Below are 26,447 nucleotides of genomic sequence, written 5' to 3'. Positions count from 1 at the left end.
GCATGTTGTCTAGGGCTGCTCAGTGCAGCTAATATGGCACAACGAAATGAAAGGCTTCAAAAGAGCTTTTCCACTTGGAGCTGATGTAGTGCTGTGGCCGACCTCCAAATGTGATTAGACTGCAGTAAACACAACAATAGCAAACAATAAACAACTGGTAATTGGTGTGATCCTCTGTTCCAACAAAATCTTTCTTGATTTGCTATGAATTATGAGCGTTAATGTTTCCGCGCGACATGCCCCTCTGAGGATATCAAAAAGCTCCCGCTCCGTCTTGATGGGCCTGTCTCATTAAAGGAGAAATGGAGGCCAATGTTAGGAAGTGATGTACGGTACATTCATCAGAATAACTGGCATGAACTCACCTGTAATTCATACTGTCTCTGGGCCTGATATAAGATGATTTTACTCAAATGAATATTGTTTATGTGGGGAACGAGAGAGAGATTAGAAGGTGTAGTCCTAAAGCTTCCAAGGTGAAGTGTGCCCTCTACAGGCAGATGTTATACATCCTTGTATGTCTACGACATCTGTACCAATACTAGTGTAGGGAAAATGTGTAGATTTTTGCAAAGTTGAAGTTTCTTGGAAAACAATTTACGCCACGTTACATATACACGGCATGTGTGTGTCTGTCAGATGTGTGTGTACATACAGGCAGCAGCGTACAACCAGGTTTTTCCTACATAGTCTCTCCAACTCCATACATGCCACCTCTTTCATTAATATGTGATGAGAGAGAAAATCTCCAAAGACCCCAATAGGCAGAGGCATTGTTTCTCTTTTAAAGTCATCTCAGATGGAAGGAGCAAACTTCAGAGCGTTAGTGAAGTGTCTAATGAAAGAAGTCTCCTCCTCTGCGGCTCCATTTTGCACAGCGTATTAGGAATCTAAATGTTGACTGAAGACAGTTTGATTCTCTGTCTGTGATTTTCTTAAGGAATAAAAACAGTGTAGCGTGTTTACAGTGTAGCCATGAAAGAGCTATGAGAAGGCTCATCACTATCCGATGCCATTTTGGGAGGCGGAAAGTGAGGTTCATACCACAGTTCATTTGAAAGCCATATCAAACAGAAAATGTTTAAGACCAAGATCAAAGCGATTTCTGGTCAAAAATATCACTAAACCAGCTACATTCTTGTACAATTGTTACTTTATGCTAGCAGTTATTCCAACAATGTCTGGCTATTATTGGAAATCAGACAGACAGAGAAATATCTACAAATCTATCCTGCCTCTTAACTTTGGAGTACAGTTCTGCACTGACTTTGAGATGGGAAGGGGCAAAAAGATAAATGTGACATTTTGGACCATATGGGGGGGCTCAGGTTCCCCAGGTGTGTAACAGCCAAGCAGAAACATCTTTATTATTAATCTTGTTAGGGCTAGGCAAGTTTGAAAATAATTTAAAACATGTTTTTATATCAGTTTTCTTAAGTGGAATGAATAATAATTTAAGGTAGAAAATATTCAAAATGTGCTTTTGGGACATCTGAATAATAATACATTTTAAAAGTTTCTTTGTCTAATAAGTTTCTATTTCCATCTTGTACTAAAATATACAAAATAGTCATTGAAAATGATTGAAATTGATAAACAGCTAGTTAAAAAAAAAGATACAAGCAGCCCTAAATGCTCACTGGTGACTGTGAGCTGTTTTCAAAAGAGGTAATGCACTGTCTTGTACACCAATGTTACTTTCACATACATTCACAGTTTCCTCAGATATTATAGTCCAATACATACGATCTAAAAACAACAACAGTTAATGTAATTTGCTGATGTTGGTTTCACTGTTTTCTGCACAACTCTACTGATCTTGTATTTAAAAAGCAGTTAAAATGATGAGGTATAAAGAGGAATAACCCTTCTCTGAATGTACCACAAAAAGCCCTTTTTTCTGAGCCTTTTTCCAACCACCATAATCTGCATTGTGTGAGTTGCAACTGTATATTGAGTACAAAGATGTAAATCCCACAATCATCCTGCAAAAATTAATTGTATAATAATGTAACCTTTTGTTCCAGAGTCAAACCCTTATGTTTTCTTTTTATCTTTATTTTCTATGTATTTAAAATGTTGTCAAACCCTCCAGTTTTTACATAATTGGGGTTAAATATGTTACAACTATTAAAATAATGTTGGATTATTTGGAGCAGATATGGAATTTATATGACTCTGCTTTGTATTATCTCTGGCTCACACTCAAATCTTACTGTTAAACAACGGTTAAAAGACCCGTTCAGATAAAAGTGCCAAAGTGAGCAAAGGGAACGTATATTACTGGACGATCTTTATGTCCGGAGATTTAATTATGAAAGTACCAACATTACAGACAAGCTATTTGTAATTTTAAGGCTAGCAGTGACAAGAATCCCCAGGATCACTTGAAGATATAAAGGCTTGGATTGGATTCAAAGGATCATCCTTTGCAATGACAACCATCTGGGAGCCGAGTAAATTCAGTTTGAAAAGTATTTGCCGAAGTACAATTTAAACCATCCATCTACGTTTGAATTAATTTTGTTACTACAGTTGGATATAACCAAAAGTTATATGTAATTAGGTGCCTTATTGAAGAATATTGTTTATTGATGCACTTCAGTTGATTAAAAATCTAATATCTGAATCTGTAAATAAATGTTTTTAAGAAACAAAGAGAACATTTCTGATCTTATACGACATGAAACAAACTAATAACTTAAAATAACCACGGCCTATTGCCTATCTATGTGCATAGACTATAATACAATCCAAATAACTCTCTCCAGAGCATAGCTACAACACAACACTTTCTGCTTTATTCACTCTCCTTATTAGAGCGGATTGCTCATCGCCTACTTCACAGAGCGCCCATATAGCATAGCTGACAGCAGTAAGGGAGAGCTGAACACATGAACTCCTCACTAACACTTTCCTACACTAACCAGCTGTCCCCCTGTGGTTTCAGCTTTGGCCAAACCTTTGAAATGTCCTTCAAGGCGTAAAAAAACAACATGCACACTGCTTTGGGTAAAATCCTATTTGTACACTTTAATTACACTTTGAAAAGTTGCAAAGTTTAAAGTTTCAAGACCTTCACTTTTTCTCTTCTCATTCCTGATATTGATTAGGCTCTAAAACACATGTTAGGCTCGCTGTTTGAAAGAACAAAGAGGTTTCTCATTACGTGCTGTGCCTCAGACAACTTTAAATGTTTCAGATTTGATTTACTGGTGTTATCAAGGGAAGCAATCAGGAGAATTCAGTCAATAATTTTCAAAAACCGTGCAACCACCATTCATTTTCTCTTAACAAAGAGCTATAGGCACTTTGAATGCGGTTATTAACGAGATGAAGGTTTCAGGTGATAGGTGTCCCTAATGTCTTTCATTCTTAAAATACAGAGAAATAAAACATATCAATAAGTCCATGTCAGGTCACTTTTGGTACGTCAACATACAACTGTGTGATGGTCTTAATTAAAAATGAATATTTTCATTCTTGGCATTTCAGTAATGATCATGTAAAAATAGAAATAATAGATCAAACAAACAAAAACACTTCATTGAAGAAAAGAAAAGTGAAATGTTTTGTTTAGAGCTATAATTTGTCATTGCCAAAAGGGACAGATTCGTCTAGACCAAATTTGTTATGTTGCCTGCATGATAAGTATAATTACCCAACGACGCTGTATTCACAGAGACATGGAGGAATCAAGTTGTTGTTTTTGGTTGCAATGCTTGTGTAAGTGAAAAGCATTCCAAGTGAAATTGTTATTGTACCATTAATTCCTCACTCTGTGATCATGAAATCTGTTTCAGTCATTTTCATGTTAGCCACTCAAGTGAGACGAAAATGGGTTTCTTCATCTCTTTAATATGCATTCAAATAATATGTTGGTGGTTGGATTTGTTATGAGTTACAGAGTTGGAGTCCCGTCCTGCTGAAAAGAATCCACTCCATTATTTGCCCCGGGTGTGAAATATATGGTGCCCATTATTTAAACTGACTTGTGTTGCTTGCTTTCTACGCCGGGGATGCAGCGAGTTAGCCATGATGTATGGGACTCCTCCTCCCAACAGAAATCAATAAGGATGACCAGCTCCATACACACGAGGTGCTCAGCCCACCTGCTTTGAGGAGTAAAGGGTACGAGGAGAGAAAAGAGAGTGGAATCAGGCACAGATGTATTATTGTTATTCATGCAAAGACAGGATCAAGTTCATAAGAAGCTACATTGAACACACAGGACTAGTTTCCTGGAAATGAGACCTGCAATGATGACCAGTTCAAATTTAGATTGTACAAAGCAGATAACAAACAATAACAAATTGTATATATTATATTGTATATTACACACAGTATAAATAGTTATTTTCATCATTTACTGTGTCCTTGAAGTCATTTTCCAGTGCTAGTTTGTAGTTTCGAGCCTTTCAAGAAAACAAAACAAAAAGGAACTACAATTCCATTGAGACCATTTTCAGGAAGTGACAAAAAAACTTGGGGGGGAACTTAAAGGAGTAAAGTAGGGTGAGCATAAAATTGGCTTTTTTCCATGTTTCATGATGTTAATTTGTTTGTCACACTCAATTACGAAGAAAGCTAGTCCAATTTAAAAATGTTTTAAACATATTCTATTAAAATTCTGTTTATGTGTAGAAGGTTAGCAAGATACATCTGATTCATTCACAGAGTTATGGCCAACTTAGCCTTAAAATGTCCACCTTTTGGTCTATAAACTAATATAGGCTAAACTAATCCACCCATAAGGATGCTTATTTGAGTGTGTGAGATTGGCCAATATGATTTCCTTACAGTTAAACATGTATGCACTATAGGCGCCCCAGTAGCTCACCAGGTAGTATGTCTATCTTCATCTATCTTCATCTGTACTGAATAATAAAAGGGGAAAAGCCCCCCCCAAAATATAAAAAAACATGTCACTATTCTTATAGAGTGATGCAAAAAACGCGAAAAATCCATCTATTTTGTTTTTTGAAATGTCGCTGCAAAACAGGAATGGTGCAATGGTGTAGTCTAATAGTTTTATTGAATTTTTAAAAAGTAAACAAAATATACACAGGAAATTTAAGAGTGCACAGCAAATGTGTCAATTTAATAGAGCACTTCTATGATAGAAGAGAACAACGTGCAATCTTGTCCAAATCATCCCTCAACCCCACTAGTCCCATCTACAAGCAATTATGTATTTTAAAGGGTACTTTGTCCTGCTGAAAGTCGCGCTTTAAATTTAGAAAGCAGAGAAAGGAAAATATAGTAAATAAATAAACAATTAAAAGATACACAATAAACATAGGCCCTTACAAATGGTATGACAGAAAGACAAAAGACAAAGAGAATGAGGATATTAGTATTTTATATACTCAAAAAATATTTCACTTATAATACTTACCAACTTTTACTTATAGATGCAGACCTTGAAATGGAGTAGGCCTATTTCAAACCACAATATTGCTACGCTCTGAATACTTGTTTTACTACTGTACTGGGGCTTATAATAAGGAAAACAGTAGCAGTAGAAATAATAATTGCGTGGAGAAATATATGTGTACACAACACAGCGAGCAATGAAGCAGACTATTAACAGGTGAGCGGTAAAAGTACATTTTCCTGTTGATGGTGGGATGAACTCTCACCCTCAGTAAGGTCTCGCGTTAACACTTGGTGGTTACCAGGGGAACGAGAGCTTGAGAAGTAGGGCTTGTGTGCTCTGCTTTTGCTCAGCAAAATGAACACCGGAGGTGCAGTGTTGCGTTTGTAATTGACAGGTAAACAGACGTGTGCAACAGCTTTGCTTATGGAGGAAGTAGTGTAGAGTCATATCAACGCATTTGGCTCTACTGTGCAATCATTCCAAGGTTGGTATCGTATTTAGCCGTCTAATGTTAGCTTGCTAAAGCTATAGTAGCTAACAAACTGTTGTTGCCTGCTTCTCCTAGAATTAGCTAAAACCAACTTTACTAACTTGACTCTAGCTTATATTTCATAAATAGTCTAGCAGCTTCAAGTGACGCTAGTTAAGTAAATACTGGCTTTAAGTATCTGTATTTCGTATAATGGAGTTCAAAATAATAGCTAACGTTACCGGGGTCAATATGGGTTCACGTATACTTTTGCCTGTAGGCTAAAAACTCATTGACTGTTCGCGCTAAAATTCAATAACGTTAGCGAGTGTTTTGGTGTGTACTCAAAGCAAGGACGGCTGACACCAAGCCATTGCAAGTGTTATTTTCTGTCACTGCATTTATAATAACTTGGTTATACAATGTTGCTGAATTCATTATGGTTGTGCTGTAAATGCAGTACCAGAGTGTTGTGCTGTGATGTTAATGTTACTCTTGTTTCTACACAGGTACGTTTGTCAGAGCCAATAAACAATATCCTGCAAAATGCCCTCACCACAAGTCCTCCAGCCAGTTCTTAAGATGAAGGTGGACGAGCTATTTCTCAACTGGTTGAGTGATACTGCAACACAATCACTACTCAAAGATTATCTTGACCTAATCAAAAGTGGACAACACATTGATATGAGTAGTGGGGACGCCCAGGATAAGAGATCATTGACCTTCAATGAAAACAACAATGTGGTATCCCAAAGAAACCTGGCAGAGAAGAAGCCCGCTCCCCTTGGTACTCCCTCCAGCCCCCCATCTGCCAGTACACTACCTTCTGGCAGTAGCAGTAACACCAGGATGACCGGACCCAATGGCAGAGTACTACGGAGGTCTGTCAGCACAAAAAAGGCAAGTTATCGACTGAAACAGTAAATTAAAAGGTTGAGCAACATTTAAATTGTTGTCATTAGATTACTGTAATTATGCAGCCCATAATTCAAACCTCTTATTCAAACTGTTGTGAAACAGTTTTACAGGTTTAAGCAAGATTCAAATGCGTTTACGACATTAGGTCACAGGGCTTTCATCCAAGGTTGCTTTTTTTATAATAAAACAAGGTGTGTCCTGCAGTTTCAGCCTTCTCTTTGGAGCCATTTGAGATACCTTTGACTTAAGGGTGTGTTGCAAAATCAATTGGAGTAGGAGTATGCATACACATCCAAACCAAAGAGGGTAGGCACTGAGCCAAAAGTGAGCAGATCATAAAATAAACAAATACATATTTAGCTTGCATGTCTGATAAAAAGCAGTTTTGCTCGAAACAGCACTTAGGTGTATTAAATAAGTGGACATTGGAGCCCTGCTATGTGAGAGCTATTTATTTAATTGTTCATTGCAAAAATCAATCAGCCTTGTCTTTTTTTGCAGCCATTATTAGCAGTAAAATTTAAGGTGCAGGTAGAAGTGGGGGATAGATAATTTTTTTATGAACAAGGTTGCACAAACACCTTGCCATTAGGCCTTTTCCACAGTTACAGTTCAAAAAGCAGTGGTCTAAATAATAAATGTAATAAAAATTACATCTAGCTGCTTCTTTTTCCGCGTCCTGATAGTGTGCATGATGTCACACTGTCATGGCTTACTGAGATATGTTAATACAATAACATTATTGTTATTAGTAACACCTGTGCTTTTCCTATTATGACAGGTCAAAATTATGCTGTGAAAAGGCCTAAAATGTAGCCGTTGTTTCAGGTTATCCTTTCATGGGTTTCCTAAGAAGTGCGCCTTCCTACCTGGATTGGGTTACTGAGTTTATGGTTAATCTATTTTCTATTGGCATCTTCCAGGTTGTTTGCAAACACCGTAGCCGTCTGCTGCAGTGTCTTTCTTCCAAAGTTGGACATTTTTCATATCTTACTCTTAGGGGCTTTAATTTATTTATTTAATCCATCCTGAATGTTTACAAATTTCAAATGTCTCAAACTCAAAGCCCTAATGTATGCTCTGAAGTCTTTATTTCCCTGGGCTGGCCACAAGAGGCTGCTGAGTAGCCTACAGGATCAAAGGCATTGGAGGGCTCCTCTCTGCACTATCACGGTGGAGCCTCCTTGTCTGTAGGCATATGTTGTGATTATTAGTCAAATACTTTCCAACTGTTCAGGCCTCGTCATGGGAGTTAGTGTGGTATGAGAGGTGGGAGTGTCTGAACCTAGCCTATCCCTGGCACTCTCGTTACTCCTTTCAGCCTGTGTGTTGCAGATCTTACTATGTCTCCAGACGTTAATGGGGTTTTTTACTTTGGGCGGCTTCGATTTTATATAAGAAATCAAGCCACACAAAGCAGTTAAATGTTTTGTCTCTGTGGAGATGAGAAGTTGTGAACATAGTGAATGTGGTGACAGCCAAACAGCTGGAAGCACAGTCTCTTAGAGACTTCGCCTTGTACATGTTGTTTACTTTCTGTTGACATGCTAAAGACCGGTATAAGGAGGCGTTCAAGTGCTCACTGGTGAGACATCTGTTCTCTCTCTTACTGAAACACCAGGGCTGGAGAACTAAACCTAGTGCTAGACTCAGAGCAAAGCAATTGTGTTTTGAAGATGATGTTTTTTTATTATTATCATTGTGTATTGCATATAACTATACCCATAGGTTTACAAGTGACCACAAATCAATATAAACCAGATGCACAATACATTTTTAAACACTGCTACTACCAAGAGTCAACAAATAAAGAATACCAGTTTGCATAACTCCCATGATCAGATTTTCACAGCTTCATGACGACAGCAAATGTCATAGAATTCTAATAAAGCATATATAATTTTAACCAACTAGTAAAATAGAAGTAAAGACTGATCATCATAATCATGCTTAATCTTCCATGCTTTTCAGACAAATCATGGTCATAGCAAGGCCTATATGTGGCCCAATGAGAAATGTTTCATTGCTAAAACAGCCTGAACACAGGAGGAGATGAAAAAAGCATTGCCGCAGCCTGCTGGTCTCCTTTGTGGGTTTCAGATCATAGTGTTTCTCACAAGAGTGATTAGTTGGCTTTGAATCTTTATTACCAAGCGCTCTCTCTTTCCAACTTGTCTTTTTTAATAAGAGTCCTTATGGTGAAGCACTAACAGGTTTGACAGATGGCCTTTTGATTTTCACATCCATGTCTCTTTCCTCCCAGTGACCTTTGGCCCCTAATACCACCCTCTCACCCAGATTAATACAAACAACTGCTGGACAGTTTGTGTACTCTTCTGTGATGTGTCATGGTATGTGGCCACGCTGTGTCACTCAATATTAAAGGGATTGTGAGGTTGTATAAAGTAATACTTCTATTTTAAGACAACAAAATGAATTCCTGCATACAGATGGATTCTTCAAAGGATTACTCAAAAATTCAATTTATGTCACACTGATGCAGCCTGGAACAGCTGGTCTGACTTTGACATCAGACACCGATATAGATAGCCTTGGTTCCCTTGTGTTGGCATTATATACCCAGAACTCTGCCAGTAAGATAAGGCGTGGCAGCAAATTTATCCTCTCTGTAATTCACCCTGAAACAACTTCTATTAGATGCTGCTCATTGTCGGATTATGTGGTCATACATTATTTATTTACGCTATGTACAGTAGATGCCTTCCTGTGAAGTGCTTGGCTTACAGTTCTGCTGCGAAGCTCTGCTCAACACATACAATTTCCTCTGTGTTATGAGTGCAATAGGTCACACACACAGAGACAATCAATAGTTTTAGTAATATAGATCAGTAGAAAGGAATTTACTTTCTTTTTCTCAGCGTCTGCATTTAGGATCACAGGTTATTTCGCGAGATGTATTTTTATAACATGCTTGCTTGGGCTCAGCAACATTGAAGCTATTTGAAGCAGGGGTCTGGGGTCACGTTATCAGTCGGACCTGTCAGAGAGAACCAGGTGTTAAACTGTTTCCACAAGTCCTGTATATATTTATATATATATATGTATATATATGTAATGTGTATATATGTATATATATATATGTATATGTATATATATATATATATGTGTGTGTATATATATATATATTATATATATATATATATAATATATATATATATACTTAATATAGATATAGAGAGAGAGAGAGAGAGGAGTAGAGAGAGAGGGAGGGAGAGAGATGAGATATAGAGAGAGAGAGATATAGAGGCGAGAGAGAGAGAGAGAGGGGGAGGGATATTATGTAGATATATATATATATATATATATATATATAGTATATAATACATATACAGATATATATATAAATATTATACATATATATATATATAGTGTATAATTATATCTATATACATTATATATATATATAAGTATAGATATATAAACACACACACATATACACATATATATATATATACCTATCCATAATATATATAATATGTATATGTATATATATATATATATTGGGTGTATATAATAATATATGGATAGAGATAGCTATATATATATATATATTATAGTTATATTATATATATAATATATAATATATACACATATTATAATGGGGTAGATATTATATATATAATTATATAGATAGATATTATATATATATATTATAATATATAATATATATATATATACACATATATATATAATAACATATATATATATATATATATATATATATAATATATATATATATAAGATACACATATATATATATATATATATATATATATATATATGTGTGTGTGTGTGTGTATATATATATTTATTATTACTCTTATGCAAGCCAGCTGATCTGCTCACATCATGTTCTACTTGTTGACCTTCCCTGAGCCCACCATGTTGTCAGTCCATCATGTTTATTTTTGGCCCACTTTCACATGTATCCCAAATCCCTGTCTCAGACATCCGATTGTGGTGGATTGGGCTGGAGCTTTCTGGATTTCACAGCAGCATCGGCTCTGTACCCGCGCTGTGAACCAGTTGTGGCTCACTGTCATGGGATGATTTGAGTCACCTCTGTGTGAATGCACTGTGGTACATGTCTCTGGTTCAATCGTGTTAGTAATGTAGATACTGAAGCCAGCTGAACATTTTTGGGACATTGTGTATGCTTGTATTGACAGTTTGGGAAAGCCCTCTTGGGAGTTTTGATCGGTTTGCCCCACCCTTCTGTAATATTTCTCTCCACTGTGGTTTCTTGTCTGCCCTGCATGTTGTCTCTTGAATATCACAGTTTTAGAACAACAGTGCTGTTCACCCATTAAAGCTCAATGTAAAATACAATGTCAACAACATGTGAATAGTCATCTGACTGCCGTGAGTTCTCTAGACCCTAACTCCAGACAGTGTGTTTCATAATCTCATGTTATGTGAGAAAGCGAACATGACTGGACACATGTTTCCGTACAAATCAGATTAAACAATTTTCAGATTAGACATATTATTGTGGGGTCAGTCTGAGTTCTCGTGTTTTTCTGTTTGTCACAGTGACCCATTAGAGCGTGGACATAATACTTTAGCAGCGTGTCGACTGGTAGTTACTTCTTAGGCTGATGTTGTCTGCAATGGCCCTACGATGATTTGGTTAGTGACAATGCTTGCTGGAGCTTGTCAATTATGGTTATTTAAAAGGAGCCTGCTTCATACCATCCTGTAGGAAACTTATGTTCAGACACACACAGGTGTGAGTGATTTTGTGTATGTGTTGTTTACTCCGGTCACACGGCTGTTCACACCATGTGTGCCTTTTATTTTAAAACACCAAGGGGACTGTTGCCTCATATGTAAACCAACACATCATTATCCCTGCTGCGTTGTGAAACCTCTGTTTGTGAAACACACTTATTTTTGTTTCCTCAAACACTAAATCGGACAGAACAGTATTTCATGTGAGTTGACAGTTTCATGTGATCCACCGGGTTTTATTTTGGCCTTGATGCTCTTTTCCATATTTGGTTTGCATTGATGAGCATGAACAAAAAGCTGCCACTGTGAAAAAGCCATCACACAAACAGCTTATCAAGCATGTGCAGTGTCCTGTGTGGACGATAACAGGAACTGGGTTTGAGCAGAAACCAGTGGAAAGCTGTGGACTTTTTGATCCTGTCATCTAAAAATAATGTGGGTGTGCTTTCACTTTCTGTGTAAAATAACAATAACATTAAGGTTTATTTATGTTGTCTACTGATGTGCACATCTCTTTACCTTTTCTGTTTAATTAACATTTACATCAGCAGGCGTATACAGGTAGGTGTTGGGCTTTCCCTGTGTACAGTCAGTGCAGTGAAGGCAACCCCAGAGCTGTTAGATCAGCATGTTGTGCAGAATTGATGTAATTGCCATCACCCCAGGACAGCAGCAACCGGAAGTGGATGTTTGTTTGAGGACTAAAGACACATGCTTGTTTTCCAGATCTAGTTTCCTGAATTGCTCAAACAGTGCTTACTGGTGCTTTTAATAGGCGCAGACTGGTTCGGTCATAATTCTTTGAATTTGACATGTGCAAACCCCCTCTCCCCCCCCCCGCCCACATCTATTGCCCATCAACTATAATAAGATGAGGAATGGCTGGCAGCCCAAGCTTGCAAGAGGAAGGCAAAACAAAGATCACTATTAGATGCATATAAGTCTTATATTTGTTTACTGTATGTGTCATCTGGAGATTTGACCTACACTCTTGTTATCTATTATTAAGCAAGCAGTCATACCTTGGTTGTGTTCTTTATTTGCCAATGTCTCGTTAAGTTTGTTTTGTCTGCCTGTTGTTCTTGTGATTTATACTTTCAGGCAGATTTAGTGACAGATGTAGCCAGATTTAGCTGAAGTAGCATGTGGCTTTCATTATATTCCATCACGTCAGGGGATTTATTTTGAATTTCCCCACTAGTGTAAGGACTGTCCAAAAGAAGGTGGGGTCCAATTTGCAGGCCTCAGCACAAGCAAAGTTTCTCTGGAGTATTTGGTTTGTGTGTAAGCTTTTCAGAAGAGAAGACGGTTAACATGAGCATTGTGTCATTGTGGTATTGAGGTGCATCCTTCAATTGGCTTCTGAGGCTGCTGCAAGCTGCAACAACAGGTCTGTCTCTTTGCATAACCTTCCATGAGCACTGAGGAATGCAAACTGGAAAGGGCAGATCAATTGCACACACCCCTCCCATCTCACACATACAGTAAGTGACTCCCACACACAAACACCCTGTCGCTTCTTATCTCCCCACCAGCTTTGAGGCAAGGGCTCCCTGACCCTGTGCAGTGTGTGTGCGTATGTGCATGTGCATGTTATGTAGAGGCTGGGGCAGAGCAGCAGGCAGAGCTGAGATTGTGCGACCAGATCTGGAATGGGAGAGAGAGTCACAGTAGCAGCTGCTCTCTTGCATTAGGAGGCTCTCACTCTGACACAGGACAATCACAGGGACACAGAGGACTTTCACTGCTGCCACTGCCTTTTGCTCACAGTGCTCGCTGCTACTGAGTGATTTGTACAGAGTCAAGAGGATAACGCTGGATTGAGTGTTGTGTTTGTGTATGTCTTCCCCATCCTGTCCGGAGCGAGGATGAGGATGAGGGAGCTGTCTCTGCGTCAGGACCCTGACCTGAGGAAGGAGTTGGCCCTGCTGGCACGAGGCTGTGACTTTGTTCTGCCCTCTCGGTTCAAGAAGAGGCTCAGAGCCTTCCAACAAGGACAGGCAGGTGTTTGTATGAGTGTACCCTCTACCACATTTCTGGCCTGTCAGCCAGTGGGCAGGTCTATTAATGTGGACTAGTATTTGTGGGCTTCATGTCTTGATATTCAGTTTGTGTTTGTAAAGATCTGCTATATTACAGGTCACTGTTAAAGTACAGTAATTGTACCTATCCTCACTGTTACCAGTTATTCTTTACAAAGAGGAACTATAGGTGTTGTTAGAGCCAACTGTATCGCTAGGAAAAGTGAGGACAAATAAGTTACATCACTTTCACTATGCAACATTCATCAAATAGCTTCCACACACTACTGTGCCATATGACAATGTAGTTGTCAAATTATTCTTCATTTTGAACAGAGAACTATGAGATGTGAGCTGTGACTATTGAATGATGTTTTCATCTTGTGTGGTATGTTGTCCTCAGCCGCTTTGCTGTCCTCTTACAGATCACATCATTGTCAATGTGCAAAATGTCATGGGGCTTAGCGGTTGTGCTCAAGAGCTCTGCTAGTGGTTAGCATGAAGCGCGAGAGAGATCGAGGCGACAGTTCTGGGCAGAGCAACTGGAGATGTTTATGTCCTTTTATAGCCATGCCTGACACCAACACACAGGACAGAGAAGAGCAGAGGATCAGCAGCATTTATCATTTACCAGGTTGAAATGAGCAGATTACCAATGACAGGTTACAGCAATACAATTTATTTCAGTGTTGACACATCATGTATAAATGGATATGGATAGATTTATACTTCTTATTCTGTCCTCTGTAATTTTAAGGTTTATACATGATGGTTATATAAACTTTGTCAAATCCAGCTAGAGTGGAGAACAATTGGTAGAACTTTTTGGACCAAAAAACAACAAGATGATATTTTTATCTCTTGGCCTTTGTGGGTCTGTTTATGTGATTGTATTTAAAGACCATGGAGACTGATCCAGTTAGCACATTTTTGAGTCATGTAAGGTCTCTGGGTATGAGATGACGATTGAGGGTGAAGCATTCTCTGCTCAAGCTGTTTTGTGGCTAATATGTGCACCATAATACATTTTGGTCCAAATGCTTTTCTGGCTTTTTATGTGTATAAAATTGATTCATGTCCTCTACAGCAGTCGTTCCAAACCTTGGGGTTGTAACCCCCATGGGGGTCGCCAAAGCTTCACAGTGGGTGGCGATGCCTTCTTGATTTTAAGAGGAATAAAACAATTTTTTAATTGTTATTTTTAAAGTTTCGATTTTTATTTAAGATAGATATTTTTAAAATCTCACAGGATAAGGGCACAGTGAAGACCTGAACACAAGCAGCTCTCTTCACAGAGCCGTCACTCTCTGCTAAACAGCCTCTTCCTGTATTAGACAATGATGCAGTTTAAACAACCAGAGCTAAAAGAACAATGGCCAAGCATCAGTGAGAAGAAAACACTGAATTTGACCACCAAAAAAGCCAGTCAGGAGTCTTCAGTTTACTCAGTGGTAGAATAAGGGTTCCTTATGGAATACATTTGGGAACCACTGATTTACAGCATTGTCCTCAGCAAGACACTCAGTGAGTTTTATCAATGAATATGATCTATCACAGTATCTCAGCTGTGCTTAGTTGGTGTAGTAAATCGTACTGGTTAGGAATCAAAATGATCATTACATAAAGACGTGGACCCAATGTTGCATTATTTCAATCTTAATAGCATATACTGCAAAGGTTTGACACTTCAAGCTATTATGTTGGGCCCTCGGCAGAAGTAGTTAAAAGATACATGTGGAGATGTTTCCAAGCTCTGACATATTTGAAGATTTTAAAGATAATTTAAAAAGAAATCAAGCTCAGCTTTTCTATTCTGTAATAAATGAAAGCTAACAGACCCTACACACATGCCCACGCACGCGCACACACACACACATTACATGCCAGCCCTGCTTCTATCTCCAGGGCGGTCATTGACTGTTTAAACCCAGCCCAAATGTGGCTCGCTCAATCTTTCTGAGCACATTTATGCATCATGACATTGCAGTTTTCTAGTTCTTTATTGGGGCTGTCCATTAAAGACAATCTCATTGTTTTGATTAATAAGCCTTTTCATAGCAGACAAAAGCACAGGTGGTATTAATAACATTAATAATCCCTGTATTGAATTGAAGTGTGACAGTTCTCAGGCCATGGTATTGTGCATGCTTGCTCACAGCCATGGCTTACTGGGAAACTTAAATGAGTCATCAGCAATGGTATTTATAATATGTAAGGTGCATTTCCTCAAAGTTGTTCAAATGTCTACTGTGAATTTATTGATTTATTTGAAAGCATATATTTTCAAAATGAAAGCATTAAGAGTTTGACTTATAAATGAAATCTAAGCATTCTGTGTTTTCCTCAACTGTCAATTGGAAATATTGGTCTGTTTGTAAACATTACTGATAAAAACAAACTGTTAATAACATCTATAAACACGAGTAACTCAAAATATGTAGTTATCTTGTGTTGCCATATGTCATGTTCTTTAGAGATAAGATTGTGTTCATAGATTATGCTGTTGAAGACCAAAATATACTTCTTATTTAAACATTATTGCGATGCCAAAAACGTGATCATGTTCCAGTAATGACCGATGATGACAGTAATGACTACTACTCATCTCCCATTAAAACAAAAGTCCCTTTAGACTAATGTACATGGCTCAACTAAGATGGGTCATCCCTGTCACCTATTTAAGTATGTTATACCTGCTTGTGTCTCTCAAATAAAAATGGAGTAGTACATCTGTTATTATATTTAGATTACCATATATAGATGTTATTTATAAATGATGTCGTCAGCCTTATCTAGTATTATCTTGTTCTATATAGCCCTTTAAATTCCTGACTCCTGTCATTCAAACCGTTTTACACATATTAATGTCACTTCACACATCCTAATTTAAATCTATTGCTGATTGACAATCTATTAAGGGGAAAGACTAACACAGGGTTATCTATTACGGATAAATGGTTAACAACTATAACTACTAGCTGCGTAGTCACAGCTCTTCCCTGATGCCTCAGGGCTGTTGAGAGGTGTGGTGCTAGCAATGTAGAGTTTTTGTCAAGGCGAGCCTTAGCACATGCTGGAATGCTTGAGCTGTGAGATGTTAGCCTTTGCTAGCATCAGTGGCTATTTTTCTTTTTTTAAAGTTTATTTCTGTGTGTTTTTCTCAGGCCCAGGTGAGGACAGAGAAGCCCGTCACCACAGCGCTGAGTGAAAGCATTCCAAAGTTTTACTTCCCAAAGGGACGGCCCCAAGCCAACATCAACATCGACAGCCTCATTTCCAAAATTGAGAAAATATTTGCCCAATTCCCAAATGAAAGGGCCACCATTGAGGACATGGGGCAGGTCGCCAAGGTGAGAATGTGATTTGTAGCATGGAGGTTCAGCTGCCACCCAGCAAATTATTTTCATTAGTGCCATTTAGCTCCTGACTTTACAAATGTTTGCTGATTTTAAACCGCTTCGAAAAATATTATCCCTATCTCCCTGAGGAATGGCCCAAGGTGAACCTGAGTGAAGAGAGAAATGACAGCTAGGTTTCCTCAGGGTCGTTAAGTGATGCAACTCTGCTCGTCAACCCGCCCAACTGTGTCATTGTGCTGTTCTTTTCTGCATTAAAGATGTCAAGAGGAAGTTTTTTTCCCCCCATCTCTCCTCTATATAATAATATATAATGGCCACATCACACACTGCTCCATCTCTTCTGCTTACTTGTCTCCCTAGGCCTGTGAGTGTCCTCTCTACTGGAAAATGCCATTGTTCTACTTGTCTGGAGGCGACAGGACCGGCTTCGTGTCCGTTCACAAGTTCGTGGCTATGTGGAGAAAGTAAGACAATGGCTCTTCTTATTCTCACTGGACCACGAATACTCACAGCCAAAGGGCTCATGCAATCTCCTTTTGAACAATGATGACCACTCGCTGACATTACAGACGCTGCATGCAGCTCTCTGCTATCTTTCATTTTCCTTTTCATTTCTAAACAGATATCATTGATCACAAAGGCCTCACAAATGGTCACAAGGGAATAGTTGCTGGGCATATACCATTTTTTTAAATGAAAAACATCTATTCAGTGTCTTTCTGTGTGAAATTGAAAAGAATACCATAGGGCTTTTGTAATGGCGGCTGTGCTCTTAGCTCTGTGCTGAATGCTGTTGTATGCAATAGGCATGCTCTTGTATTAATGCGTGAGCCACCAGAGAACTGGATAGACCTGGCCTTTGACTTGAGCTCATGACTGAGCCATTCTTAGATGAGAGACCACAACAGACGCTTGCATTATTTCCCCCGTAACACTTGACGCTTATAATCACCAGGCGGCGATTCAGAATCCTAATTTCAGAATGTATTATACCTGCACTTACACTTTTGAGGGGAACAATTTCAAACTTGTGCTCTTGAAAGAATGATAAAAAAAGAATAGAGCGAACATAAGAGTGAAAGAGGGAGTAACCTTGCAACCATCTGTTCTCTCTTTTCTCCTCCAGGACTCTGCAGACCTGTCACGACGACGCTTCTAAATTTGTGCACCTCTTGGCCAAGCCTGGCTGTAATTACCTGGAACAAGACGACTTTATTCCATTCCTGCAGGTACTGACGGCAGCACACCCAGGGAGAGGGCTGGACTTGGCAGTGCAGGGTGGCAAAATTGCATTGGCTTGGGTGGTGTGAACTGGATTTGATTTTAGGACTGCCCATCCCGCAGTGCTTTTTCATGTGGCGGATAACTAATTCAGGGATGTTACTGTAAGTCAGTATTAGTGAAGGGGAGGATCCATCGGTGCAGGACTCAGCTCAGTAGAATTGAAACAAGGACGATGGAAATGGTTCTCGTGTAAAACACACACATAGCACCAACATATCCTAGAAATATGGGCGTAGATTCATCTAATTGTTTTATAAGAATAGTCTAATTTGGTCAGTGTTACCATGTGAACCTGCTGTGCTGGCTGTTTGTATTCTCATTCCTCCTGACAAGCTGTTGGTGCTCCACACTAGCCCCACCCTGCACCTGACTCATTTCATGCTGACAGGAGCGGCTGGGCTGTACTGAACAACCGTTAGCATACCAGCAGAGATGCCTTGTGGCACACGCCGTTTAATTTGTATGGTTCCGCTCAGCGAATCGCTTTTGACTGTTTTGATGAATGAAAGGCGGATTGCAGTGGAGTAGATTTGACTGTCCCCGCCTGTTTCCTGTGCCCTGTGATTTATGTGTTTCTCTATGATTTAATTTCTCACACTCAAGAGTCAAAAAGGCACGACGGCTGCCCTGAAATAAGGCCTTTTAATTTCATTGCCGCCTTCGCATTTATGTCAACAATTCTTTCCCCCCCAGCAGAAAGAGAAGGGGGTAGAATGAAGAAAAGACACGGGGGAGTTTCATAGCAAAAAAATATAGCTCCAGTTCATTTGAAATGCAGCACACCCCCTTCGACTTTGTGGCATGAGGAAGGAGAGAAGGTTAAGAGCAGGCACTAGCAAACGTCTTTTCTCCCGCCCTCCCACCAGTTTGCTGTCAAATCCGAAAGGCTTAAACTCATCCGAAAAACCGGTTGACCCAGTGTTTTCTGACTTCAAAGAAACATTTAAATTTGATGGCCTCTTCCAACAAGGCCCGGAGCCTTTTCTTTACATAGCACAATGTATAAAGCATATGGCATGAGTGATGTAGATGGACTCTGACAACGTTGAATGTTTGAATAAGCATGCATTTAAATGTCTACTCTGAATGTCATGTGTTCTGTCTAGTTAAAAAGAAAGGCACATGTGGTTTGCCATTTGACTGAAGTTATGTATTTGTTATTGTTATGTGCACAGCATGTCATTGAGTTGTTCTTTTGCATTTGTGTTTGTTATGGAAATGAGGCAGACATGCAGTAAAGACAAAGTGAGCTGACTTTACTTTATGTTGTCAGGATGTGGTGAACACACACGCAGGCCTGGCCTTTCTTAAGGAGGCACCGGACTTTCACTCACGGTACATGACAACGGTATGCTACCACAACACCAGTAAAAGCACATTACTACTGCCAAATTGCAAGTGATGCATTAACATGGCACCGCATTAATTACGTATTTCTCATGCATTATTTAGTTGATAACACAATCAACTGTTTTTCAGGTGATTCAGAGGATATTCTACAATGTGAATCGTTCATGGACCGGAAGAATCACATGTACTGAGCTCAGGAAAAGTAACTTTCTTCAGGTATTTACCTACAATTACAAATGTATTTCCTCTGGTACTAACATCTTTACTAATCTTTATGTTACTAAAAGTGTCTGTTGGTCCATTAAACATCTTACAAATATAGACTGTTTTAAATACACCATACTTTAAAAATCATTTTTTAATCATAAATTAAAATGTTCTTTCAATATAAACATTTATCTTCAGGTACATATTTACAAGTTTTTAGAGAAATTGTAATGCTTAATGCTGAACCTAAAATGCTTACACGTGATTTTTATTTTTATTTTACAGTAATCACTTTTTTCCTAAAGAAAACTTGTGTTAATAATGTAAGTTTTATCAAAGGACAATTGAATTTTGGTATTTGTTTTCCATCATTTCTATCTATTTTGATATCACTGTTCTCACCAAAGTAATAGCTTAATTTCTTATTATTATTATTTATTATTAAAACCCCTTTATTTCAAGATAAAACTAAGAGGTAGGGCATCCATAATGTTGGTAAAACTCCTCATTGCACTGGAAAATAGTTTTGCACATGCAGTACAATAGTAGGTTAAAAATGAACAATGAAGTCGGTTTATAAATATAATGGAATTTTACAATACACAAATGTGCTAATATTAAGAGTATATTACCCATTAATAATTGAACTTTTGATTTTTCTTCTGTCTCAGAATTTGGCGCTGCTGGAGCAGGAAGAGGACGTGAACCAGCTGACAGAGTTCTTCTCCTATGAACATTTCTATGTTATCTACTGCAAGTTCTGGGAGTTGGACACTGACCACGACCTCTACATAGACCAGAAGGACCTGGTACAGCACAATGACCAAGGTGCACAGGCACACCTCACTTTTCTTCCACTAAATCACACCAGACAAGAATTAAACTGTATCTCTTATAATCACACACACAGTTCAAACAGCAAAGGACAAAATACAAGAGCTGATTGTCGGAACACAACTTTCCTTTAAACCTTCCTGGCGTTTGTTGGCCTACAGTCAGTAGGCTGTTACTACATGTAACAATAAAAAGCATTTATAAATGTTATTTGGTCTCTGCTCACTCGCAAACACACTCGGGGCACTTCCTCCGCACACACCCCACACCACATGTTCTTGGTTGATGGTCTGTGAGTGAGGCAGGGGAAATGAGACACAAGATCAATAAGAGAGCAGCATATATACTCTGCTCGAATGACGCAATGTCTGGAACAATTTATACCACTATATGGCCAAAATGATGACCAGAGGATTTATAGCAATGTCAAGATAAAAAAAGAAAAGAGAAGAGTTTATGCTAGCCAGTCTGGATTTACAGTCTGCGAGAATGGATTACATGTGTTGTGAATAAGTGTACATTAACTGAGAGAGAAGTTTTTATTTCCAACAGTCTGGATTATAAATCATGTTTTTGCTGTATTTCTTCCAGCCATTTCCCAAAAGATGATTGAGAGAATATTCTCAGGAACAGTAACGAGGTAAGTGAAGAATGTAGTGGGAGTTTAAAGGATGCTCATCACAAGTAGTGAGCAATTCCTTTCATTTTTAGATAAGACAGTTTTAGGTTTTACTAATCGTTTTGTTTCTTCCATCAGAGACAGAAAAGTGTACAAGGAGGGGCGTCTGAGTTATGCTGACTTTGTTTGGTTCCTCATCTCTGAGGAGGACAAGAGGACTGACACCAGGTGTGTAGACCAAGGGTTTTTTTTTTTTACTTTTGGATTTAATTTTCACGTTTGTTTTCAGATTGCGTTTCCTATTTGTTTTTATTTTATTATTTTTTCAATTTTCTTGTTGATCTTGAGGAACACTCACAAAGACACGTGTCCATTCTCCGCAAATGTCAAGTCCGTTCAAATTCTGCGGTTTAATGTCAGGAGAGTTGATGGTCGTGATATATAATCGCTAAAGAACTAAAACTGAAATGTTTGTACGTTCATTTTTATTTGTATTCGTTTTTTTAATTAACCTTGTAATATTGTTTTAGTTTCGTTTTTCTTAAAGGAAATTAATTTTAATTTAGTTTCAGTCTACGACAATATCTTTCATTCCCTTTTTGTCGTTTTAATTTACGATAATAACCCTTATGCAGACTCACAGCCACGCTGATTGCATCTGCTGGTTCTCTTTACGTCTTCTCTGCTCGCTGCTCTTTGCCTGTCCAGTATAGAGTACTGGTTCCGCTGTATGGACCTGGATGGGGACGGGGTGCTCAGCATGTACGAGCTGGAGTACTTCTACGAGGATCAGTGCCAAAAGCTGGAGACCATGGCCATTGAGCCTCTTCCCTTCGAGGACTGCCTCTGCCAAATGCTTGACCTTGTCAAGCCGGAAGTGGAAGGTCAGACCTTTTTCACATTTATACACACTCTCTGAAGTTCACACACGCACACACCACAAAGTCAAACAGGTTTTTTTTTAACAGTGACAGTCGCAGACGCACGTACACATTTTCCGGTCGGCTCATTGATCATGAGTTGAGGGAACAGTTATAGATGAGACTGACTGACTCATGCCAGCTGTTGGTGTCATCAGCACTGTCAACAAATTCCCACCAGCTTAGAAGACAGTAGTCCGTGGTGAGGTATGCATGTAAGTGTAGATATGTATTGCCGCAGCAAGAATGTGTCCCATAGTCGACGTGGAGGTATGCTGTATGAGTGGAACTGTGTGTTGTAACATGTAATGTCACATTAAATGTGATATTCTTCGGAGATCATTTTGATGACAACTTAATACGCAGATCAGATGAGTCTGATGGAGTTTCATAAACTCAGTCTGAAATTCGACTGTCGAGGAATGCAGAACTATATTCTCTGTGTCTTATCTGCTCTTTCAAAAGCAGAAGCATCACTTTGTTTCAGGTATCTCATACAAGATATCTGTTGGGTTTAAAGTTGATTTAAATAATCCGACACCTTAAACTTTGTATGAGTTAGCGGCGGCCTCCAAACATCAGGCTGGGATCTTTCTGGAAGTGATTGGGCTTTTGCTGTCAGTACCCCTGAGCTCTATAAGCAGCTGCATGACAAGTTAGCCTGCAAAATCTGTAAAATGTTTCAAATCAGATCAATTCATCCAGATTAAACACTTAGATCGAATCATGTTTCTTTGTTTTGCTACACAGTCAATTGTTTTATATCATTGATGCAGTAAAAATTCAAACATTTGCTGCTTTTTAAATCTGAAAAAGTGATTATTTTCCACTTTCACATCTTTATAAATAGAATATCTTTGGTTTTCAACCACAACGATGTGACAATGGTTAAAGACACGGCTCACATCCATAACCCCGACACACTGCAAGAGGAGGTCGGCTGACTGTCCGTAAACTCAGAAAACTTGACATTTACGGAGTCAGTCAAGTCTCAGGCCACTTTTAAAAGCTAAAAACTAAAAACCTTGTAGTAAAACCTCCCGAATAGTTTAATAATACCGATGCCATAAATCATCGGTCTAAAGTATCTATTTTATCACACCCAGGTAAGATCACTCTGCGGGACCTTAAAAGGTGCAAGTTGTCCCACATCTTCTTCGACACTTTCTTCAACATCGAGAAGTACCTGGACCACGAGCAGAAGGACCCTTTCTCTGTTATAAGGGTAAGGATGTCACCAGATGTGAGATTGCATCATGATTTGTGTTCCTGTCAAAGGTCAAGTGGATCACGTTACTTGTCCTGTTTTTAAGGAGATGGAGACAGACAGCCAGGAGTTTTCAGACTGGGAGAAATATGCTGCTGAGGAATACGACATCCTCGTGGCTGAGGAGGCCGCCAACGATCAGTGCGACGACGTGTAAGTCTGACTTTAATCCTTAAGTCTGTTAGACGTGGCTGCAGCTACAATCCAGGGCCCGAATTATCAAACTGCCTAAACTGTCATTTTGGGCTGAAGTAAAAAAACCTTCACTTTGACTCTTTACTTCTTAATAAAAGCGATGTATTATATTTCCTTCAACTTAAAATGGTGCTTAAATTAATTGCGAGACTATCTTAAAAGAGCTTGATGACAGCAGTACTGGAACTTTCTGCAGGGATTTATTTAAAGAATTAACAATATGGTAGATGAAGAGTAATTTGTCTCTGATTTGCTATTGCTGTTTGAAGATTAATCACGTTAATCACCTAAAGTTGCTTTTAAAAGCTTATTCCTACACTTTTGCAGTGAATAAGAGTTTGCTGCTTTATTAAAGTGTCTCTTTGGCTCTATACAGTGTTCAGAAGTTTGATAAATACAGGCCCTGATTGTTTTGTTAGCCATTGTAATAACAAACATGTATTATGATTATGAGTGCTGTGTTATCAAAAGTGGAAAAATTGACTATTTTTGCGGTCGACCTTTAGACATGTCATGGCAGGAAAAGCACAGTTGTAATAACATTGTTAAGAGAGTCTATTGTGCAGTCCGACAGCGATGGTTCAGTACAGAGTTCATGTATTATGTCCAGCAGCAGAGCCCCTTGCAGAGCCCCTTGCAGAGTGAGTCAGTGATAGATGAGGCTGTTGACAGGTATGTTGTGTGGCGGTTTTAGGAACACCACCAACTTCTAAAGAAAGAAACTTCTAACCAGAGCAGGTAAGAAACTCAGGTCACCAGCAGGGACTGTTCTCTTCCTCCTCTCTGCACGAGTCGAGTCCTAAACCCACTCCTAGCTCCTTCCCTCACCCCACTAATCCGAGCATACTGTTGACAGCAGATAGTCGTTTTGTCAGACAGCACAGTATCGTGTGTATGTGGCCATGTCTCAGAGCTGGGAGTCTGTTTTTGAACCAGACAGTTTCTGTTTTTATCCTTCCTCTTCTCAGAAAAAGAAAAAAAAAAACTCTACACCATCTCTGTCCACACCTTTTATGTGTTGCTCCTTTTGTTCTTTCCAGTTGAAAATCTCCTGTCTGTTTTTGGGAACTACACTTGTTCGCTTTCTTGCCAAAAGTTGGAAGAAATGATTAACACTACTCTTATACCTGTGTAATAAAGAAGGAAGCGGCCGGTTAGCTTAGGGTCCAGTTTATTCCTATGAAAGTTGCTCTCTGGCACATGAAGACAGAAGAGTTTGATTACCTGGATCTTCCGCATCTGTCGGGCCCATAGAGCAACGCACCAGCGTTTCCTTTAATCCCACCTTTTCAGTCTCTCATTCACATAACCGGCAGTTCATTATGCCTGAACAATAACTCTGGATAAGGCTATTAGTGCATTTTACAACTTCTCGGACATAATGATTGAAATAAGGGCTATTTAAGAGTTCTTACTGGGACGTTGATTTACAGACATTTCTTTCACATATCTTAGTCTACGGGAAGAGATATTTTTGGGGGCTTGGTTTCCAGTCTTTGTGCTTAGCTAAGCAGCTTCTGGTTGTTGTATTTCTCTTCTCCAACTCTCAGCAAGAAAGCCAATGAGCATATTTTCAAAATGTCAAACTATTTATCCTCTAGCACGAATGACCATATTACTGATCTTTTCCTCCATGTGTCTGTTTAGGTATGATAATCCTTTGAGCCCTTTAGGGCAGCACATCTCCAGTGAACTGGGTCTGACAAAGAGACACTTCTTTGAGATCCCAAGTCCACATTGCAACCTGGACCTGGAAGAATATGAATATGAAGATAACTTTGAATGACCCTCCACCCCGAAGCGTTTTCTCACACGCCTGCTGAGCACCGTGCGCTCTCAGAAACAGAGCTCAACCAGCAGTGTTAGTGGATGAATCGCATCAAGCCAGAGATTCGCAGGTTCAGGCCCGGTTCCCAGTAACAGGACAGACTTCAATAAACAGGGAGTGAACGCACTGGTGGGGTCAGATGTGCTGGAGAAATGGACACAGTATCACACATTCGGACAGGAAAATGTGAAGTGGTCTGAGCTGGTTGCTCACATTACCAGAAGTTTTAATATTTCACCTGCCAAAAGAAGTCACCACAGCTGACTTCATGATGTCACGAGCGGCACGTTTAGACCTTTGCACAACACGGGAAAAGTTGTGTTTGTGCACATAATGCTTTGTATAAATAATGTTTGGGGCGGGTGTTATTTCATCTGAACATCAGTATTGTGTTTTCACATGAGCTAAATCCCATTATTATTATTATTACTAATTATCATCTGAAGTCATTGGCTAATGTTACATTCCAGTGATCATAACGGAAACTTTCCCATAAGGCTGTAAATTCATGAATGGTTGTTTGTTGAAATGAAAAGTTACTGTAAATGCCAAACAAGCCTGCTGCACACACACACACACGCGCTCACACACACTCACACACACACACACACGCTCACACACACACTTTTGTACAGGTCTGTACTCATGACATAGATTTACTATATGTGTGAAATGGGGTTATTATTAAATTATTAGAGATGGATTTATAAATAACTGTAAATATTTATTTGGTGGTTGCTGTGTTGTAAATGATTTGGAAACGTGTTTTAGACAAATTCTTTTTTCTATGTTACCAAGTACTTATTTTTTATGTACTTTGACAGAACAAAAGGAACCAATTTTAAAATGTTTTGCTTTTTCTTTAAATTAATAATAAAGCCTTTAATGGAAAAGTAAAGAAAACAGATTGTGCTGTTTGATTTGTAAAATGCAAGACACCATGCAGCTGTACACGAACATCAATACAGATGTTAGAAATTAAATACTTAAAGTGTTATCCTTTTTGTAAATAGGCTTCATGGGTATTCAGTGGAACACAATGTA

At 38.8% G+C, this 26,447-nt stretch overlaps 1 protein-coding gene across 7 annotated transcripts; it reads left to right on the top strand.

Annotated features, from left to right (window-relative positions):
• The first annotated feature begins 5,656 nt into the window (after positions 1–5,656).
• On the top strand, positions 5,657–26,306 carry ppp2r3b (protein phosphatase 2, regulatory subunit B'', beta). Of its 7 annotated transcripts, XM_029458393.1 has the most exons (15): positions 5,663–5,864; positions 6,359–6,749; positions 16,705–16,890; positions 17,260–17,363; positions 18,026–18,128; positions 19,457–19,531; positions 19,663–19,749; positions 20,412–20,568; positions 21,166–21,214; positions 21,332–21,421; positions 21,902–22,077; positions 23,220–23,338; positions 23,427–23,533; positions 24,270–24,313; positions 25,223–25,359. In XM_029458393.1, the coding sequence occupies exons 2-14, from the start codon at positions 6,396–6,398 to the stop codon at positions 24,286–24,288; spliced, it is 1,626 nt and encodes a 541-aa protein (XP_029314253.1). In that variant the 5' UTR covers positions 5,663–5,864; positions 6,359–6,395; the 3' UTR covers positions 24,289–24,313; positions 25,223–25,359. The 7 variants fall into 7 exon arrangements, 5 of the variants coding, with proteins under 5 accessions (XP_029314255.1, XP_029314253.1, XP_029314250.1 ...); XM_029458390.1 differs by lacking the exon at positions 24,270–24,313 and having other exon boundaries at positions 5,666–5,864; positions 25,223–26,306; XM_029458391.1 differs by lacking the exon at positions 24,270–24,313 and having other exon boundaries at positions 5,685–5,774; positions 25,223–26,306.
• The last annotated feature ends 141 nt before the right edge of the window (positions 26,307–26,447 follow it).

This window comes from Cottoperca gobio, chromosome 21, assembly GCF_900634415.1.
Source record: "Cottoperca gobio chromosome 21, fCotGob3.1, whole genome shotgun sequence".
NCBI lineage: Eukaryota > Metazoa > Chordata > Actinopteri > Perciformes > Bovichtidae > Cottoperca > Cottoperca gobio.
This window is presented reverse-complemented; position numbering and strand designations above follow the sequence as displayed.

Coding starts and splice junctions, on each gene's coding strand:
- ppp2r3b (XM_029458390.1), top strand. CDS start 6,396: ATGCCCTCACCACAAGTCCTCCAGCCAGTTCTTAAGATGAAGGTGGAC. Junction 19,532..19,662: donor ACTCACGGTACATGACAACG/GTATGCTACCAC, acceptor ACTGTTTTTCAG/GTGATTCAGAGGATATTCTA. Junction 19,750..20,411: donor GGAAAAGTAACTTTCTTCAG/GTATTTACCTAC, acceptor CTTCTGTCTCAG/AATTTGGCGCTGCTGGAGCA.